This window comes from Danio rerio, chromosome 13 (assembly GCF_049306965.1).
Source record: "Danio rerio strain Tuebingen ecotype United States chromosome 13, GRCz12tu, whole genome shotgun sequence".
NCBI classification, from domain to species: domain Eukaryota; kingdom Metazoa; phylum Chordata; class Actinopteri; order Cypriniformes; family Danionidae; genus Danio; species Danio rerio.
The window spans coordinates 48,794,869-48,816,453 of NC_133188.1; the positions used below are offsets into that span (position 1 = coordinate 48,794,869).

Genomic DNA, 21,585 nt, shown 5'->3' on the forward strand with positions numbered 1-21,585 from the left:
GTGTGTGTGTGTGTGTGTGTGTGTGTGTGTGTGTGTGCATAAATACACTTACTATGTTCTGAAAGCTGAGCTGCTTATTTAGATTTTCTCAAACATATCAAGATAGGTGCAAAAATGTCTCTTTCACACACGTGCACACACCCACACACACAGGGCAGAAACTAAGCTTTATTTGGACTGCCACTGATCAACAGTAAAAATGACAAATTTGACCTCTTCCCAACAGGGAAAATCATCAACAATCAAGAATACATGATTATATGGTGTCAAGGTTTTGCAATCAATAAATGTCATTATAATGGAAGTCAATGGGGCAAAAACAGCCACTAACATAACGAAAGGGTAGTACATTTTCCCAGAGTGTATTGTAAAATTTTTGAATATCTTCCAAGCATTTTCTCAAAATATGTGTTAAAATAAGATGTCACCAACAATCATTTGTTGAAACACAGAGAACGTTGCGGCCAAATCAAGACTCAAAATCACCCCAGGGTGGATGAAAAAATTCCAAATAGCACATAACGGATAGGGTAATGACTTTCAGTATGAGCTTCTAGGTCTCTCGGCTCATTCGGAAGGAGTCTTTGAGGTTTTTGCACAGCTCTAGCCAAAGATTTTTCACTCAGGATGAGTTTTGGACTTTGACTAGTCTATTGAACACATTGATTTTATGGTTTTTCCATTTTTAGCGGTTGTGTTATAGATTTGATGCATTGTTTTGTTGCATGATCCAGTTTTGGTCCAGTTTTAGCTGTGTTAACACCAGCCTGATCTCACGAGGAAACGTAACTAATTTATGTCAGTCTAGTGGCTAGTTCAGTCGTACGAAAACGTACAATTTTAAAAAGGAGGCGTGGCACCCTAAAACCCAACCCTCATTGGAGGATAAGCAAATCCAACTAAATTGAACGAGTAAGATTGTACGAATTCAAACCAATAAGTCACTAAATCAAAAAGTTACGAGATTGTGAGATTGTGTCGGTTAACACAGACCTGAAGGCTCCAGACCAACAACATGCTATAACATCTGCTGATGATCCATTCAGGCATTTGATTAGCAGTGCTTATTTTTGTTATTAGATTGTTGTTCATCTGAGGTTTTAATTTTCGAATTTTAAGACCGGTATATGGCTCTCGGGGGCGGGACATCTGCTAGGATTGCTGGAGACAGAGAAACATTTCTCATCTCAATGAGTGAAAGTTACAGCGGTGTTGCCATGGAGTGTTTTCTTCCGTGCCTGCTGGCTGCCTCATTTCTATTGGGCACACGCGGACATTCGTCCCAGCGCGCTTCATTCATAACACTTCAACATAAGTTTTTTTAAAGTCGCTGCCTAGCGGGACATAATACGTAGATAACTGTATATAAATCAGTGCTTAATTTGAGCCGGATCTTGCCGGATCCTGTTTCGGAAAATGTCAGATATTCGTGTTTTGCTTTCTGGTATTCATTTTAATGAGGTCGGCATTAACTTGTTGTGAATACCTCTATGTGTGTGTGAGAAAGAGAGAGAGAGTGTGTGTGTGTGTGTGTGTGTGTGTGTGTGTGTGTGTGTGTGTGTGTGTGTGTGTGTGTGTGAATGAATGAGAGCAAGCAAAAGTCACTTTAACTATTGGCTATGAACAATATTTTTATCCAGTCATCTTTTCTTACATTTCCAATCACTCTCTTTGGTTGAACAATAAACAATATTGTCCTAAACAATATCTGTTTTTTTAAAATAGCAAATTTTTGCAAATATTTTCATTTTTTAAAACTACAAGTAAATCTGATAACGAGGCTGATCAAAAAAGCATATATTACATGTGCATTACATATATTTCTATTAGTGGTGCTGCGCTAACGTGAGACTCTTGTGCGATAAAAAAATATCGCCGTTAATATATTCTGGGTCTATTCTACGCAAGCTATGATGACTTTCACCTTGATATTTTAGTGCGGATGTATACCTGACCGGTGAGCCGTCTGACAAAAAAGTGCCCTTCTGAATCAAATCAGCAGGATGCCCCTCTGGATCTTTCACTTACTTCTGCAGTTTCACATTCATTCATGAACCTTTCATTCATGCTCCCATGACAAACTAGAGTATTAGATGCAAATAAGGAGTAAGGATGGTGAGAGTGTTATAGAATTTAATAACGCACGCAGAATGGAAAGAAAAAAAAACTTCTGCATTTCGCAATGTGTGTGTGTGTGTGTGTGTGTGTGTGCACGGTCCTTTACTGACAGCCGCGTGTGTGGAATTTGTTGTAAAATATGGCGAAAAGTCCTACATGACGGTAATAGTTTGATTGTGGTGTTTACTTCAATAACGCCACTAATATCTGCATACTCCACATGTCTTAATTCCATTTCTGTTGAGTTCAGTTATGACTTTAGTCAGATTAAGGTCATCAAAAACCGCTGTTTGGAGCTTACGTAGGACTACAGTTCAAAATTCATGTTTAACTGAATAAACAGTCAGTAAACACAAGCACATCTTATTGAACATCATTTATTTTCATCATTAATTATCATAGAACAGTTTCTCAAGCAGTTTGTGATGCATTTAGGAAACAGGAGATGAGCCCCTGGTTTTAATGCACCACCTGGCTTGAGAAACCCGTTCTTAAAGACTTACTTTTAGTCATTATTTGGGTAGCACACTTATCCTGAATGCCTTCGGCAGGATTTAAGTGAGCCATTTTAATCTAGATTAATTTCAAGATTACAGTGAGACTAATCTAGATTAAAAAAAATGTATCCATGCCCACCTATAATTTCTATATAATGTAAAAGTAGTCAAAACAAATGACAAAACTGTTGCTTTTTCCTGTAACAGCACGGTGATTTACAGTAAATCTAATTATTATTGTTATTTTCATTATTATTATTATTATTATTTTGACAATTATTATTATTATTTTTCCTATTTATTACCGATTGATTCATTTTCTTATTAATTCTTAATTTGTTTATTTTTTTCATCTTATTTTCTGTTAAAAAAATAAAAATAAAGAGATTTGAGAAGATTGGAATATTTTTAAACAAGTTTTTCTTGTGGAAAACCTGATGCGGCCCAGCCTAACCCGGACTCTGCCTCCAGCGGCCCACATGTAAATTGAGTTTGAGACCCCTGTTCTATATTTTCCCCCACTGCAACTGGGAATGGGACTGTATATGGACGTCTTGTAGTTCTATAGATTTGTGACATCATCAGACATTTGCATTTGGAGTGACCACAGAGATGCATTATGCACAATTAGACAAGGTCCATGTATTAAAGAGTAAACATCACTTTAACCTAACACTCACTTTAGTCTTCATCATCCCACCCTAAACGAGCTCTGCGTGAGGATCATGAATCTGCTTTGTTTTTCCAAACAAAGCCGGAGTCAATCCAAAGAAAAAGGAAGCACCTCATCACATGTTGACGTTACCATAGTGACAAATGGCCTCTTCTGAGGAGCTCAGGAGATGCAGATGCCAGTAAATCACTAATGTTGACTTGGGCTCGTACCCACACATATACACAGCGACCACAGAAAGGCCGAGAGTGCCCTGGCTCCAGAAGTTGACTGGTTTGCGAGTTCCAGTAAAGGTTGGTCTAGCTGGTTCCTCCCTTGCGCCCTGCGCTGAGAGTGCGTTTATAGTGCTAATGCTTGCGGTGAGCAGGCCATTATGATCCAAACCCTGCTCCAAACAGACAGCCGCATTACAAAACAAACATCTAACAGAAGACAAATGCGCAGGTAACTCCAACTTCCACAGATCTGTGCAGCGAGATCCCTGCCTTTTTATTTGTACCTTCTCATGGTTTCTTCGAAGGCCATTCAGACACATTATCATACCCATCTCAAGCAGTTTGCAGAAACAAAGCAAGCATTAACTGATCTAAAGTCAAACGTCAAACCCACATGCATGTCACACTTTCACAGCTGCTAAACTGCCACAAACAAACATGCAAACTACAGCAGACAGATAGCTCTTAAGAGTGCTACGGCTACCAAAACCAGCTTTCTAGACACCACAGCGGTGAAGAAAAAAGGAAGGGAATGGCACGGCGGGTGACTTACCTCGCAGCAAACTGGGCGAGTAGCTAGAGAATGTGTCGAAGATGCTGTTTGAAGCCATGTGTCCCGCTCTGAAGGGAAAAGAGCTGGCCTCTCCGCCGTCGTACCGTCTTCAGCCTGAGAGAATGACAGTCGGAGAAAGAGAAATACAGAAACTACATAGACAGCCTGCAACCAAGAATTTGGGGTTTGAGAGTGCCACAGGAATCTTTCGCCACAAGCCGACTAACAGAACAGCATATGTGCCGTGTGGTGAGAGCGAGCGAGAGTGAGAGAGAAAGAGAGAAAGACTGAAAGACAAAGTGAGGACAGCACTAACTCTCATAGAAATGGACTCACCTTTGTTGATGGACACTTCTGTGCGTCTCTCTCTCTCCAGAAGTGGTTGCTGTAGAGTCTACGTGCCTTCAGTCAGAGAGTTGAAATGTCAGGTGTCTGACGCTCTTACAGTGGTGATCACCGTGGTAAAGGCCTGTCAGTCGCATGTCTGAGGTATCCGAGGTCACAGCTCCCGCGGTATCACTGCTGCTCGCCAATCCCATGATCTGATAGGTGGAACTCCAGTCACATGACGTTCTCTCTCTCCCTCGCTTGCATGCATTCAAGTTCTCCTTTTCTTCCCAGTGCCTTTCTCACTCATCTGATTGGCCCATGGCTGGTGTTTGAAGAGTTTCCCAGAAGATGATGGGACCTTCTTGAAGAGGGGACCACAAAAACATACAGCTCATACACAAACTCTTGAGTAAAAAAAAAAGTACAAAATGAAGGATAGCTGAGGATTATTAGGGAAAAAGAGAGTGTTGAAGTGTGTGAGGGTGTGTTCGAGTGTGTTTTGGTGGTTTTGGGGCCTGTTAAACCACCCTTCCACCCTCACTCACCACTTGATATTATCTCGATGTTAGCCTCATTAAAAACAGCCACTCCAGTCATTTCATGCGCCCTCTTTTTACCCTCATTTGTACCTAATACTCTCTGCTTTTGGAGTTTGACATGGTTGCGGCCGGCCTATTTCAATTTCCGAAATATTGAGGTGTACACCGTGCATGTATGGCCTGATTTCAGTGGCCTGGTTAAAAACAAATGTGTGCTAATCTAAACTATCTATATGTGTATTTAGGTGTGCATATATGTGTAGTGTCCCCAGACCTCATCTCACAATTTGAAGCAGTTTTGATTCATAATCATGAATGACAGATGAGACAGACTAACAGATAAGACGACTAAGGAGAGTTCTGGGTGGTTTCTATAGTTTTAGCGGTAACACTTTACAATAAGGTTCATTAGTTGATGCATTTACTATCATGAACTAATCATGAACAACACTTGTACAACATTTATTAACCATAATTGAACATTTACTAATGCATTATTATCATTCAAGTCCATGCTTGTTAACATTAGTTAATGCACTATGAGTTAACATGAACTAACAATGAACAATTTTCATTAACTAGCCTTAACTAACATGAACAAATACAGTACTAAATGTATTGTTCATTGTTTATTCATCTTAATAAATGCATTAATTAACATTAACTAATGAACCTTATTGTAAAGTGTGATCGTTTTAGCTAGCTTGTTTATTTGCTGGTTTAAGAAGAATATGATAAACAGAATGTTATATGGATGGATGGAATGATGGATGGATGGATGGATGGATGGAACGATAGATAGAATGATAGAATGATAGAACAATGGATGGATGGATAGAATGATAGATGGAACAACAGAACAATGGATGGATGGAACAATAGATGGAACAATAGAATGATAAAACAATGGATGGATAGATGGATGGATGGGTGAATGAATGGATAGATAGATAGATAGATAGATAGATAGATAGATAGATAGATAGATAGATAGATAGATAGATAGATAGATAGATAGATAGATAGATAGATAGATAGATAGATAGATAGATAGATAGATAGATGGATGGATGGATGGATGGATGGATGGATGGATGGATGGATGGATGGATGGGCAGATGTATAGATGGATGAATGGATGGAATGATAGAACAATGGATGGAACGATGGATGGATGGATGGATGGATGGATGGATACAAAAAACGATAGAATAATGGATGGATTGATGGACGGAGTGTTGGATAGAACAATAGATGGAACGATAGATTGATAAAACAATGGATAGATAAATAGATGGATGGATAGATGGATGAATGGATGAAATGATAGAACAATGGATGGATGAATGGATGGATGGAACGATGGATGGAAAGTTAGACCAATAGAACAATGGATGGATGAATAGATGGATGGATAGAATGATAGACGGAACAATGGATGGATGGATGGCTGGAACAATGGATGAAACAATAGAATAATGGATGAATGGAAGGAATGATATATGAAATGATAGAACAATGGATGAATGGATGGATGGACGGATGGGTGGATTGAACGATAGAACAATGGCTAGATGGTATTTTGCTTACCCGATTGACAGATTACTTTGCTTGTTTTGAGGAAAAAACTCACTAAATATTAGCATATTATTTCTCAAAACAAGACATTATGTTTTGCTTGTCTAGAAAATTCTTGATTTGAATTTTTTTTTACATATTTGGACTAAAAACAAGACAAAAAATGTAAGTAAGAAAAGCATTTTTGCAGTGTGGAGAACGTAATAAAAATGTTTGTTGTATTATCTGCAATGAAATACAAGTTAAAGTACATTTAGAAATCATTACCGTGTTTTTAATTTGCATTATCTATAAAGTTTCAACTTTTTCTGCTTTGGGGTTGTATTATAAGGACACTGTGTTATCCCTTCATTCTCTTTTTTTGGATAGATAGATAGATAGATAGATAGACAGACAGACAGACAGACAGACAGACAGACAGACAGACAGACAGACAGACAGACAGACAGACAGACAGACAGACAGACAGACAGATAGATAGATAGATAGATAGATAGATAGATAGATAGATAGATAGATAGATAGATAGATAGATAGATAGATAGATAGATAGTTAGATAGATAGATAGATAGACTGAAACATGTCACTTTGCAGCCACAGTGCCATGAAAATGAGCACTTGTGTGTTGGTCAGCCGGCAGCCCAGGGAAAATGACACAGTCTAAGTCTATGTGTGTGTGAGAGAGAGGCAAATAACACACTTCCAGGGAGTGTGGCCTATGGTGAGGCCACAGAATGACTTCATGGCTTTTATCAACCTTATCCCAACCTCACACATACACACATGCAAAACAATCTCATTTATACCATGAAAATTAACCAGCCTGGTCAATGTGTGTTTGCGTGTTCACCTGTGTGGGATATGGTGGTTGTACGTCATACTCACATGACTGAAACAGGATATAGTGAAAAGCTGCTGGGTGGATTTGGTTGTTTTTCAATCAGAATTGATTGGACACTTGTGCGCATTCGATACTAGAACAATCTGTGAGGTTTTCTGTTGTTTGAGGAAGTGCTGGCTGCAGGCTAAATTCACCCTCCAGAGGATATTGATGCATATAATCTATTGATACTTTTTATTGTCGCAGAAAAGAAATCACCTAATATAATCAAATAGACTGTACAACAGCAGTCAAAATCATAGATAAATAACCCATCGGCAACATGATTTAACTTTCCAAACAAAGTGTACAGATGAAATGTGTATTGAAATGGTAACAGTGTAAAAATCTGGGTATTTCTTGCATTTTATTTTCTGGTCAGGGAGTTATCAAAATGGTGAAAACAACAGGTGTAAATGTCCTCCGAAACACAATAGGGACAGATATAAATTAGATTGCTCAAACCACTTTAGGATGGAGACTGTGATGGATTCAAGATAAATCTGATCTGGTCTTTAAATGGGTGGTCCACTACGATATCATATTTTAAACTTTAGATGACGTGTAGCTGTGTGAACTTAAGTCATGTTAACTTAAACAAATTTCGAGAGGAGCTCACGCAGAAGTTTGAGTATCGAATACGTCATTGACAATTATTCTATTATCAAATCAGTTCTTGAACAACCCCTATATATATACCAAAGCTATCTTACCTGCAGCATCTCACGACTTTAGCATCCCTATACCAGCCCGACACCTCACCTCTTAAGCATTACATTCCCGGGGGGAGCGTTCTGGGGCCGGGCTACTGTAGATACTTTGCTCGAATCCCAACTCCTCTTTGTTTCCTGATAAGGGGAATAACTCGAGTTGGGTTGTCTCCCCGAGCTCAGAGCCCTCTCCCCTGGACAGCCAAATATGCCTTATACTTAAATAACTGCAAGTGTGAACTCGTGAAACAACAACTCTGAATGTAAGACGCTCAAAGTTCCATGCAAAGGGAGACATTGGCTTAGCAAAGCCTACAGCGAACAAAGTTTGGGGACTACAAAAAAAATACATCTGGGTTAGTGAGATCACAAACGCTTCAGGTTACCTGCATTCACGACACGCATACACCCTGAGAAGCGAAGGGGCATGGCCAGAGGCACTGTAATGTTATAGCACAGAAAGCTAAATCGCCGTCCGTTTCTGTATTTGGGCTTCTAAAGGACACAACGAGAGACGGGTTTATAGTTTAATTTTAATTTTAATCTAGAGAATTATTAAAAATATGTAGCTCTAGCATTTGACAAAGGACAGCTTTCAGAATCTCTGTCAGTTTAGTGCTGGATTTGGCTAAAAACTCCTCCAACAGATGAAGCTGTGGATTGTAAGTGTTTTTATTTGTTAAAATGAATCTATTACATGCACAGATTGTAGCGTTAACAGATTGTTGTAGCGAGGATGTAAACAATGACAAACGCTGTTTCGCTAGCAGAGTTTTCTCCACCGTGTCTATCATGGATCAGCTGTATCCTTGCAGCTGCCTCCTGCCACTTATCAGTCACTCATCTGTGAAGAGCGCAGCACGCAAGAGCCAATCGCAACCGTTTTTGTTGAGGGTGTGACTAATCAAAGGGGTGTAAGAGAACTAGACAAGGATCAGAAAGCTAGCGGGATATTTGTGGGATATTTTTGTTTATATTAACGGCTATAAATGCTTGTGTTGTTTAAAAGTACAGTTTATATATATGACTGTTTTGTTAAATGACAAAATTGTATTACAAATAGTATGTAAATATAAATATATTCATACATTTTAATACAAGAATTGCTGCTGCGAAGAAAATATAAAACTGCGTATACCGAGATATCAAATTGAACCGAGTCGATGGCGTGATAATCGTAACCGAACCGTGATAGGAGTGTAGGTTCACAGCTCTATTCTACACGCTGAGGGGCAACGAGCTTCGACATTAACACAACAAGAAGTGATGTGTGGAACACGACAAAAACCAACTAATCGGACCAAAGCTGACTGACAACAGAGCTCAATGGCCAACCACCGGCTTGGTGCGTCTAAAACTCAATATTCAGAAGTATCTCTTTGAATTCGATGATATCAGCAAGCCTGAGCTGGATCATTTTCAGCTTTTTAAATATCATAAATTTCTTTGTTCTTTAATTAAAGAGATTGTACGACTTTAATGGACATACACTACCTGACAAAAGTCTTGTCGTCAATGCTAGTTGTGAGAGCAACAAATAATAACCTGACTTCTAGTTGATCATTTGGAAAAGTGAAAGAAGGTAGATACTTTCAATAAATCATCTATTTAGCTGCATCCCAGTCATCACAAATACTGCAGAAGACCTGTTGGAACCAGCATGGAGCCAAGATTCTCACAGAAATCAGTCAAGTTAGGTGATAGAAAAATTATGGTTTAGGGTTCATTCAGTATGGGGGCGTGCGAGAGATCTGCAGAGTGGATGGCAACATCAACAGCCTGAGGTATCAAGACATTTGTGCTGCCCATTATATTACAAACCACAGGAGAGGGCAAATTCTTCAGCAGGATACACCAAACATGAACATTATTGAGCATGTCTAGGGTAAGATGAAGGAGAAGGCACTAAAAATGAATCCTAATCTTGATGAACTCTGGGAGTCCTGCAAGAACGCTTTCTTTGCCATTCCTGATGACTTTATTAATAAGTGCTTTAAGTCATTGCAGAGATGTGTGGATGCAGTCCTCCAAGCTCATGATTGAGTCAGACACAATATTCATTCTGTTTTCACTGCAGCATGACTCTATATTCTATACTGGACATTATTTCTGTTAAGTGACGACTTTTGTCTAAGCAAAGTCAGAACTTACTGTCCCAATTAAATCATTAAAAATCCAGGCATGATCATATTTTATTTTGGTCAAATAAGCCTTTGCCTTTCATACAGTATAAGCTACTTCTGATACCAAATGATCAACTAGAAGTCAAGTTATTGTTTGCTGTTCCTAAAACTTGAATAGGCAACAAGACTTTTGTCAGTAACTGCCTGCTGCTTATTTACTTTGTTCGGAAGTGGGTACGTTTAGAGTAGGTATGTGGCTAGGTGCTCCAAAACCTTTTTGAAAGTGTGCATGTTTATAAAATGATTTGTATTTCAGAAATAATGCAAACCATTTAATGGGACGCATACAACTAAAGACCAAAGGCATCAGAAAACCTCACTCATTGTTAAAATGATGCTGGAAAAAGAGAAGGCGTAATGACTAAAGCCTGATTTATACTTCTGCGTCAAGTGACCGGCGTAACCCACGGCGCATGCAACGCGCGTGGCTGTGCATTTATACTTCTGCGCGCTGTCTCTGTCGGTCTACATAAACACTTCCGAAACGCTAGTTGGCAGTGAGGTTTAAATCTTCCTCTGTGTCAAATTTCTTCTCTGCTTTTTTGCTTTTCCTTTTCCGGGATGTACAAGTGGCTCAAACTGGCTCATTTTGAGGCAGGAACTGGCGGACGTACAACAACTTTAACTATGAGGTAAACACAAAACAAAACTTTCCATCCGGAGCTACTTCACGGGACTCCACACTTGTAAACAATCGCTCGCGCCATTCGCGCGGCTCTCGGTCCCGCCCAGACTCGTCAGCGCTACCAAGCCGACCAATCACAGAGCTTACGCTACGCGTCGTTGCGACGTGTAGTTAAATTTTTTGAGAGGTGCACGTCAGTGACGGCAACGGCCACGGCGAAGGGCTATGCGTCAGCGCCGTAGCATACGCCGGCGTTTGACGCAGAAGTATAAATCAGCCTTAAGCCCCGTTTACACTAATGCGTTTCAGTTTGAAAACTCATAAGTTTTGCCACGGTTACGCCATCCGTCCACACTATGCCAGAGTGTTCAAATGCCAAAAGCGGAGCGTTTTGAAAAAGCTGAAGAGGCCATTTTCATTCTAAAGTGCTGCTCCTTCTCAGTGTGGATGGAGGAAAACGGAGACATCTGAAAACGGAGGCGGGCCTGCCGACATTCGCCTCTCTGATTGGGGCTTTTTCTCAATATTAAGTAGCCTAACACACACAGTTCAGTCCTGCATCCTGTCTTTGTAAGTTCAGACTTCGCAAGTTTGATATGGAAAACAGACTCCCGAGGACATGTGGGGTAAATCTTCAAAGGGAACAGTGTACTTTAAAACCTCATTCACATCATCCTGGCTACGTTGTTTAACATAACAATAAAATGAAAACATGATATAAGGAACTGCCTATTTTCATTTTGATATTAGCAACTTAGCAGACAGCAGAAATGTTGAGGCGTCGTGCTGCATATATGAGCGTCATATTCACTGTATGCGTGTTCATAACAAAACGGAGCCTATAACATGACCGCCTCCTATCATTTTCATTGAAAATACGAATAGTTACTCTCTCTTTTGCTGAATATCAGTTTTAATAATCAATAATGGATATTAGGGAAAAATAGGTTTATACATTATAGCAAATAAAGGCAAGCAGTCAGTCAATATACAGAATGTACGTGGTTACAATAATTATTAACTTATCTTTGCGCTCAGCCAAAACACGTTACCTGAGAACAAGTAATAGATTCAACTAACCAAACTCAGGGAATATGCCGTTAGATATAGACTACACAATGACTTAAATATCACGGTTAACAAATATAGTGAGATTAGATCCAGCGGTAGATCCTTGATGAATACTCCGACGAGCACAGCTCTCATTTGGCTAGATAGGCTGCAGCGCATAACGGAGTGTGTATGTGTGGTCACATGATGTGCGTTTTCAGTGATTTGGTGTAGACGGAGAGTTGTTCAGAAATGCTGAGTGAAACACTAGTGTGGACGCGGATCTTTTTCATTATAAAACGCTATTTTAAAACTAAAACGCACTAGTGTAAACGGGGCCTAAGTGTCAATATGTGATGAGCCAGTAGGAAGAATGTGTTTAGGAAGAACGCTTTAGGCGACCAGGTGTAAATGTTAATTCCAATTCAGATTCAAATGTTTATGCACATTGTATCTGTATAAATTTAGTAAGTGCGCCGCAAGTGCGTGTATTTCCGAAGAGTGCATCGGACTTTGAGGACGGGGCTGTCCAGCTTCTCTCCACAGACACAAACACCATCTGCTTGGTGTTTTGGGAAAAGGGTTTCTAAGCAGCAGCGTTCACTAACCACAAGCAAAAATGGTGGAAGCAGCACTGCAGCGATCGGACAGAGATGTTTTTTTTTCTTCCTCTCTCTCTTGTTTATCAAGCCCCTGTATTTAAGTTTAATATAACTGCAATGTTTTGCTGAGAGACCTGCGGTGGGACGAACGCTGCCAATGTCCCTCCACCCCAGGGGTGGGGCAGAGCGGGTGGAGGCTAGAGCATGCGGTCACGAGCGCAGATGTGCAGGGGCTTATTTTGTGGTGTATAAATTGCAGGCTGCCCCATGTGCAACTCATAAAGGGGGAACACAGCAAAGGACAGAAGGAAAAAAAACAGTGATGAGGTGGCCATCTTCACTTCAAACGCATTTTCGGACCAAAAAAGCGAACGCCCAGAGTCTAAATCTGTCCTTGCTGAAGGGGGATCTAGGCTTTTGGATGGAACGTTGAGAAAAAAAATGACGAGAAAAGAGCTAGAGTCAGAGATTTCAATTTCCCTCATGGGTTTGCAATACATCTTGCAACATTTTACATGCTAAAAATAAAAGCATGACATCAAAATTGACCTTATTAAAACTGCATAAATTTAGTCGGAATTTGTGTCCGACCAATGGAAACCTGTTTGAGTACATACATTAACTGAGAAATTATTTTCATGGAACTGGATGGAGAAATTATTTGCCAGGATTAAACCACACAACATTAGTCCAATTTGGCTCAATGTGTATGGCATAGCGTGCTGTGTGTGTGATTTGTAAATGAGTGATATGAGACTGTTTTATCTCATATAGTGTTATAGTGGATTGCAACCAACACTGCATCTAGCAAACGTTACAAAGTACAAAAAATAAATAAATAAAAACGTTTTACAAAATAACCAATAGACTTAATAAAAAAAAAAAAATGTTTTTCAGCATATGCTTTAGAATATACACGTAATAATATGTAAACATGTCCGTCTTGGCGTGTTTTATTTTAAACACAAATAATTTTGTCTTAAATGAGCATAAACAATTATGAAAATAATCGAATGCCTTATGAGATCATTGGATTATTAAAAGTGCCTCCACTGTTATCAAACACAACAGTGGATCAAAATGAGAGATCCGCTGCTCCTCACTATATAACTACAGTAACTTTAATCAATGTTAAACACAGTGAATAAAAAGGGAAGGAGATTTTATGACTTGATTTGATTTCTGAATAGGCCATTGAATTTAATAGGCTAAATGTGTTATTTTATTTTCAATTTTCTAATGTTTGTTTGCTATTCTATAATGTGAAGCTAATTTCCTCCTTCCTTAATTCCAGAATGGATTAAATTCATTTATATCCTCAACTCTCTACAAACAATGCGCCATAACAACAATGTGAAAAAAGATGTTTTTAATTGTTGCAAATTTATTTTTTATTAAAAAAGCTGAAAAATCACATGTGCATAAGTGTTCACAGGCTTTACCGTAAAGTTCTAAATTGAGCTCAGGTACATTCTGTTTCCACTGATCATTCTAAAGATGTTTCAGCAGCTTAATTGGAGTTCACCTGTGGTCAATTTAGTTGATTGGACATGATTTGAAAAGGCATACACCTGTCTAGATAAGGTCCCAGGGTTGACGGTACATGTCAAAGCACAAACCAAGCATGAAGTCAAAGGAATTGTCTAGACCTCCAAGACAGGATTGTCTTGAGGCACAAGGCTGGGGAAGGTTACAGAAAACTTTCTACTGCTCTGCTACTTTGAGCTGGCCGGCCATCTAAGCTGAGTGATCAGGGGAGGGCCTTAGTAAGGGAGGTGATCAATAACCCGATGGTCACTCTGTCTGAGCTCCAGTATTCTTCTGTGGAGAGAGGAGAACTTTTCAGAAGAACAACCATCTGTGCAGCAACCCACCAATCAGGCCTGTATGGTAGAGTAGCCAGACGGAAAACACTCCCCGACTTGGAATTTGCCAAAAGGCTCTCAGGACTTTTGAAGGACTCTCAGACCATAATAAACTAAATTCTCTGGTCTGATGAGATTAAAATTGAACTCTTTGGAGTGAATGCCAGGCGTTAAGTTTGGAGAAAACCAGGCAAAACTCATCACTTAGTGCCCCAGCCAAAGCTTAGATCCAAATCCCATTGAACATTTCGAGAGATCTGAAAATGGATGTACACTGTCGCTTCCCCTCCAACCTAATAGAGCTTGAGAGACACTGCAAAGAGAAATGGCCAAACATTCCCAAAGACAGGTGTGCCAAGCTTGAGGCTGTAATTGTTGCCAATTGTGCATCAACAAAGTATTCAGCAAAGGCTGTGAATACTGATGTACATGTGAATTTTCAGGTTTTTTATTTTTTAATAAATTTGAAACAATTTCAAAAACTTTTTTTTTACACTGTTATTACAGGGTATTGTGTGTAGATTAAATTTATTTTGGAAAAAGGCTGTAACATAACAATATAGGGAAAAAGTGAAGCCCTATGAAAAAATTCCGGATGCACTGTAAACTTAGACTGACTATACAAGTACTTTAACATAAGACAGAACAATATTGTGCAAGATATTGTGCAAAAGAGGTATTTACGGTTGATAAAAACAAGTAGTGCAGCATGATCTGTGGTACATTTACTAGTAAACATTATTTTTCTATTGAGTAATTGTAAGATGGAGTTAAGTAAAGTGTCTGGTGCATATGGAGAATGTTTCTGGTTGAACGGGTGGTTTGTCAAGCCCACTCACCTGTGTGAGGCACACTCAGAAATGCACAATGCATTTTATACAGAACGATTTTATGAAAGTGCGAACATGTTCATAACACCAAAAAAGTTGCACAACTCACAGTGCTTTATTTACCAGCACATCCATCTGTGTGTGTTAAACAAATTCCACAATGCTGCAGTATTAGCACACACCAGTGAACAAGCTTAACAGAAAATGCTAGATCAACAGTTAATTGTCTGCTGACATGATCACTTTGTTAAGACGTGTCGACGTGTATGTGAAGTTAATTCATTAGCAGGGGGAAAAAAGATATTCGTCGGGCAATTTCAGCAGAAAATGCACCACAAAAAACAACAACACTTCACAGCAACGTTCAGCGCGTTCCCGCACACACTGGGCCAGCCCCACATATAAACACTCTCTCTCTTTCTATCACCTCTTCTCTCTGTGGTAACTCAAATGCTCCTTTTCATTATTATAGCAATATTGTAGAGACAGAACTCGACGTCCTCCTACATTTTCAGTGGTCATAAGAAAACCTGCTTCAAGACGATTCAAAAACTCACACGCAAATCAGGCGGAATAGACTGAATCAGCAACAATAAACAAAAACAAAAGGTTACGATGCTTAGAAATCTGATTATTATGCCCTTTATATTATATTATTAATTTCAGCATTGTTTATAAATTAGGGGTCACCAACCTTTTGGAAATTGAGAGCTACTTCTTGGGTATTGTTTAATGTGAAGGGCTACCAGTTTACACACTTCCTAATAACAAATTTGCTCAATTTACTTTTAATTATATGTTATTATTAATTAATGATATTCATCTATGTGAAGACACTGGTGATGTTAATGATTTCTCACATAGTTGTCAACAATAATTGGAAACAGATAAATATCAACCAATGTAAGTGTGATTTAAAAAGAATCGCTACAAAGAATATTAGATGCAGCTTACTGGTATGTGGTGCTTTGGTAAGCTAATTTCATAACAGGCCCACGGGCAACTCATGTGATCCTCGCGGGCTACCTGGTGCCCGCAGGCACTATGTTGGTGACCCCTGTTACACTGCAAAAAATGTTTTTCTTACTTCGATTTTTTGTCTTGTTTCTAGTCCAAATATCTACAAATTCTTAAATCAAGAATCGTTTTCTAGACAAGCAAAACATATTGTCTTGTTTTAAGAAATAAAATGCCAAAACGAAGTGAGTTTTCCTTAAATCAAGCAAAATAATCTGCCAATGGGGTAAGAAAGATAATCTTGTTTTTCGATTTGTGATAAGATTATTTTGCTTACCCCATTGGCAGATTATTTAGCTTGATTTAAGGAAAACTCACTTCGTTTTGGCATTTTATTTCTTAAAACAAGACAATATGTTTTGCTTGTCTCGAAAATGCTTCTTGATTTAAGAACTTGTAGATATTTGGACCAGAAACAAGACAAAAAATCTAAGTAAGAAAAGCATTTTTTTGCAGTGTATAAATTATTTACTTTGCTTGTTTTTGTCTAACTCAGCCAAGGCTCGAACCATCGACCTTCTTGCAATGAGGTGACAGTGTTACGCTGCCCCCTTTCAAGAATATTTCAGTTAATTTTATGCATTTGGCAGTGTCTGATTTTAGAGCAATTTTTTGCTTTCTCTGAGCTTTTTGGAATCGCCTTTTCGTTTTTTTACGGTCCATCTCTGACAATTAGCTTGTGTTGCACTTACTTTTCATTATTATAGCAATATTGTAGAGACAGAACTCGACGTCCTCCTACATTTTCAGTGGTCATAAGAAAACCTGCTTCAAGACGAACCAAAAACTCACACGTAAATCAGGAGGAATAGACTGAATCAGCAACAATAAACAAAAACAAAAGATCACGATGATTAGAAATCTGATTATTATGTCACTATTATATATGATTTATCTCAGCATTGTTTATAAATTATTTACTTTGCTTGTTTTTGTCTAATCCTTATTGAAACCTTCTCGATGTGGAAGTGAAAGCTCATATGCTTCAATGAAAGATAACATTTGTGCCAATTCCTAGCTTCTCACACATCTAAAATAACATAAAAACCAGAAAAAAGTGCTGGATCCTGTTTTAAACCACAGGTACAATAGATGATGGAGGAGTTTCAATTCAACTTATTTTCTCTTGCCAATGCTTAAAAACCTGAATAGGTCAGTATCTATTTGATTGACTTATGTTCATTTTTATAAGACACTGAAATCGCATCTTCTGTACAGATTTTTAAATAGTCCAAATAAGCTTTTTTATATTTATAGTGGGGGCGACATGGTGGCTCAGTGGTTAGCACTGTCGCCTCATATCAAGAAGATTGCTGGTTCAAGTCCCGGCTGGAGCAGTTGCCATTTCTGTGTGGAGTTTGCATGTTCTCCCCTTGTTGGTGGTCCCCCCACAGTCCAAAGACATGCGCTATATGGTGAATAGAATAAAGTAAATTGCATGTAGTGTATGAGGGTTTGTGTGAATAAGAGTGCATGGGTGTTTTCCAGTAATCGGTTGCGGCTGGAAGGGCATCTGCCGCGTTAAACACATGCCAGAATAGTTGGCGGTTCATTCCGTGGTGGCAACCTCTGAAATAGAGACTAAGCCGAAGGAAAATGAATGAATGAATGATTGAATGAATATATAATAGTGTTCTCAGAAGCTGAGGTCGCCAGTTGGGTATAATCTACTATTATGAATGTAAATTATAAAAATATATATAAATATTTTGGTGTTCTCACTTAGTAAGGCATTTGAATCGACTTTCCAAAAAAGGAAAACAAATATAGAGAGACTGATGTTCAGAAAACAAAAAGATTCAAAAATAACTACAAGCGTATGGAGCAGTCTTGCCGAATGTAATGCCTAGATAGTAAAACTATAGGTATGCAGTGGTTTAAACTCACATTAAACGGACAGTTCAACCTAAAAAGGTAAATTTACTCAACATTTACTCTACCTCAAGTGATTTCATGCATTTAGGAGTTTAATTTTTCTGTTAAACACAAAAGAAGATATTTTGAAAACTGTTAGAAACCTGTAACCATTGGCTTGCATACAGTTGTATTTGTTTTTCCTATTATAGAAGTCAATGGTTACAGGTTTTGAACATTTTTCAATGTTTTGGATTTGGATTCAGCAGAAGAAACTCATTGAACAAGCAGACGATGAGTAAATAACATTACTGAACAGTATACAGAACTTTTTAAGTTGAATTTAATACCTTTTTACTACCTTTTTTAATATCTTCAAAATTCTAATTAATACCAGCACGACTTAGAGCTGCAACTGTAGTGGCGTAAATGAAATATCTTTTCAAATGGAAAAACATATTGCAGATAACATAAACATTTCAGTAAAGCAGAGGGACTAATCATGATGTCATAATGGGCCTTTGTCTATAGTTTTTAACATATGTCATATATGTCATCAATGTCAATAGCCGATCTTCTGAGAACAATTTGGTACGGTTACGGTTGTTTCTCCACTAAACCTGGAATGGTGCGCACAATTACAAACCGTTCTCGGCCTGGAACAAAATGCACCCAAATGCACAAAAAAATGCACAAAGTATTAGATTATTATTTGATTTATTCTTAACTGATTTAAATCTAAATTAACCTAGTTACCTTACCTGTCATATATGTTAAGAATACAGCAACCAACACCAACAGTCACAGAATCGCAACATAACTGGATCACATCGAAACACTGCCCCACCTCACACCCACACACTGTACTACCTACACTCTCAGAAATAAAGATACGTGAGCTGTCACTGGGGTGGTACCTTTTCAAAAGGTAAACATTTGTACCTGAAAGGTCCACATTAATACCTCAAGGGTACATATTAGTACTTAAAAGGTACAAAAGTGTTCCTCTTAAAATTTGTAGGCACTAATATGTACTTTCGAGGTGCCAATATGAACTCTTTAAGTACAAATGTGTACCTTTTGAAAAGGTACCACCCCAGTGACAGCTCACGTACCTTTATTTCTGAGAGTGTATTAGAGTATGTTTTATTTTCGAAATGAGGTATAAATTCATCCTATTTGGTGTTTTAAATTTCTTTGAACATATTTAGGTCAATCAGACAATGCTTCCATACTTGTTCTTGCTGTCAAATGCAGTAAAAAAATTTCGATAAAAGTGTCATAATAAACCGCTGTGAGCTTAACTGCAGGCGCTGTGTGATGCACGTCCAAGCGAGGTTATATTAATTCTTGCAGATGTGGCAATAAGCCTCGTGGCTGTTGCAAACTACAGCCAGTCTTTAAATCTTGAGTCCTTCAGCCAGAGCTCGCCTAGCAAGCTAGCTGGGTACCCAGTTTGTTTCGGCAGGCACTCGAACAACACCACCTCACATGATATCGCTCAGGTCCTACTCCCAATATATATATATAAATCCACACAAATTTTAGAATAAAGTCCTGCACTTAACACAAATTGAAAATTTATCGAAAAAATGGAGCTAAAAAAATGTATTATCTTGTCAGATGACGTTTATTACTTTTTAATATTTTTAATGCCCTTAATTTTGACTAATTTCATTTACCAACTTTTACCACCTCATGGACACCCTGAAAGAATTTTCAATTTTCAGTTTTGGGTGATCTATCCTTTGAATTTTTTCTGATATATATGTATAAGTAAATACAATTTCGAGTTTATAAACATACAATATTCAGTGTTAAATAACCGCCAAACTGATTTCACCAAGTAGGACATGTTCCTGAATTGACCTCTATGTTTATCCTGGAACAACATTCCAATCAGCCAATCAGAATTAAGGGATATGTTTACAGTTTATATTTATGCATGCGCACTCGCGGTTTTTAAAGAAACTTCTTTGCTGCGTCAATCTTGTCAATACTATTATTCAAAAAGGTAATGATTCGTACTCATCAAGTAATTACTTTGTACTGTTTTTATTTTTCATTACAAAATATGATCACATCACCCCAATTTTATCCTCCTTGCCTATTAAATTTTGTATTGAATTTAAAATATTCCTTCTTACAAAAAGCTTTAAATAATCTAGCTCCCGTTTATCTAACCAACCTTCTGTCTGGCTACTATCCAACTCGCTCTTTAAGATCTCAAAGGTCAGGGCTTCTGGTACCTAGAATAGCAAAGTCGAGTAAAGGAGGTCGAGCCTTCTCATTTATGGCTCCTAAACTCAGGAATAACCTTCCTGATAACATCCGAGGCTCTGACACTCTCTCCCAATTCAAAACTAGATTAAAAACCTATCTTTTTTAGCAAAGCATACACTCAGGGCATCACTTAGCGATATGATACATGAATGTGCTCCACACAGGTTTCTGCATCTCGTTTATATACACTATGAACAGCTGCTCTGCTAATAATTCTCTTTATTCTCTATTTCCACCCAGATACTCATCCCGAGGCCACTGATTTAATCCAAGACCAGCAACAAGATGATCCCAAGGTTTCCATGTCCTGGACCAGGCCGTATCCTGAGCTGCTGCTGCGCTGTTGGTCATCATGGGGGAGTGGAGAGCATTAGACTGATTCCTGTGACGCTGCAGGGACAGACGAGTCTTCACTGAGGTCCAGCTTTCTCCAGCCTCCGGCGCCTAGACTGTAGCTCTGCACAAGACTTTTGGCCAGAGGAGAAATGGTCGTGCCCAACTGAGCCTGGTTTCTCTCAAGGTTTTTTAATTCTTCACTTTCGCCAATTGGTGAAGTTTTTTCCTCGCCGCTGTTGCCACTGGCTTGCATGGTTCGGGATCTGTAGAGCTGCGCATCGATGAATTCAGTGTTTAGACTCTCAGTAGTGATTATTAAACCACACTGAACTGAGCTAAACTGAACTTAAACTCTGAAAACTGGACTGACACTGTTTCAATTTACTATGATCTTCTATGTAAAGCTGCTTTGACACAATCTACATTGTAAAAGCGCTATACAAATAAAGGGGGATTGAACTGAAATCTTCAGTTGGTTCAAAAACACAAAAATTTTGGCACAGCGCCTTCCTTAGTGTGTGATACAATACTCTTACTCCACCCTTTTAACCTATAGTCAATTACACTGGGTCATTAGTTAGACGGCCACTCGATGATCAAAAATCTCATTTTCATGTCATTATTCCCTAATTAACCACATAAGGACTATTGTGCCGAAACGTTTGTGTTTTTGAATCACCCAAAGAATGTAAAAATACATTCGAAATACAGTACGAAGCATTTACTTGAGTACAGTTTATGTTTAGACTTACAGTTAGTTTTATGCATTTCTATATAATTGTATCCAACTATTATTCGCCTCTGATTTTGGGAATAATTTACAAGTATGGTTGGGTTTAGGGGTAG

General features: G+C 38.5%; 1 protein-coding gene across 17 annotated transcripts in view; it reads right to left on the minus strand.

Annotated features, from left to right (window-relative positions):
- Window positions 1-21,585, minus strand: part of runx3 (RUNX family transcription factor 3) — a 269,009-nt gene that overhangs the window by 106,172 nt on the left and 141,252 nt on the right. For 13 of the 17 annotated variants that reach the window (XM_073919902.1, XM_073919900.1, XM_073919907.1 and 10 more), the window contains 2 exons: window positions 4,393-4,747; window positions 4,057-4,170 (listed from right to left, as the gene is read on the minus strand). In XM_073919902.1, the coding sequence (XP_073776003.1) occupies window positions 4,057-4,114 (58 nt within the window). In that variant the 5' untranslated portion in view covers window positions 4,115-4,170; window positions 4,393-4,747. 17 annotated transcript variants of the gene reach the window in all.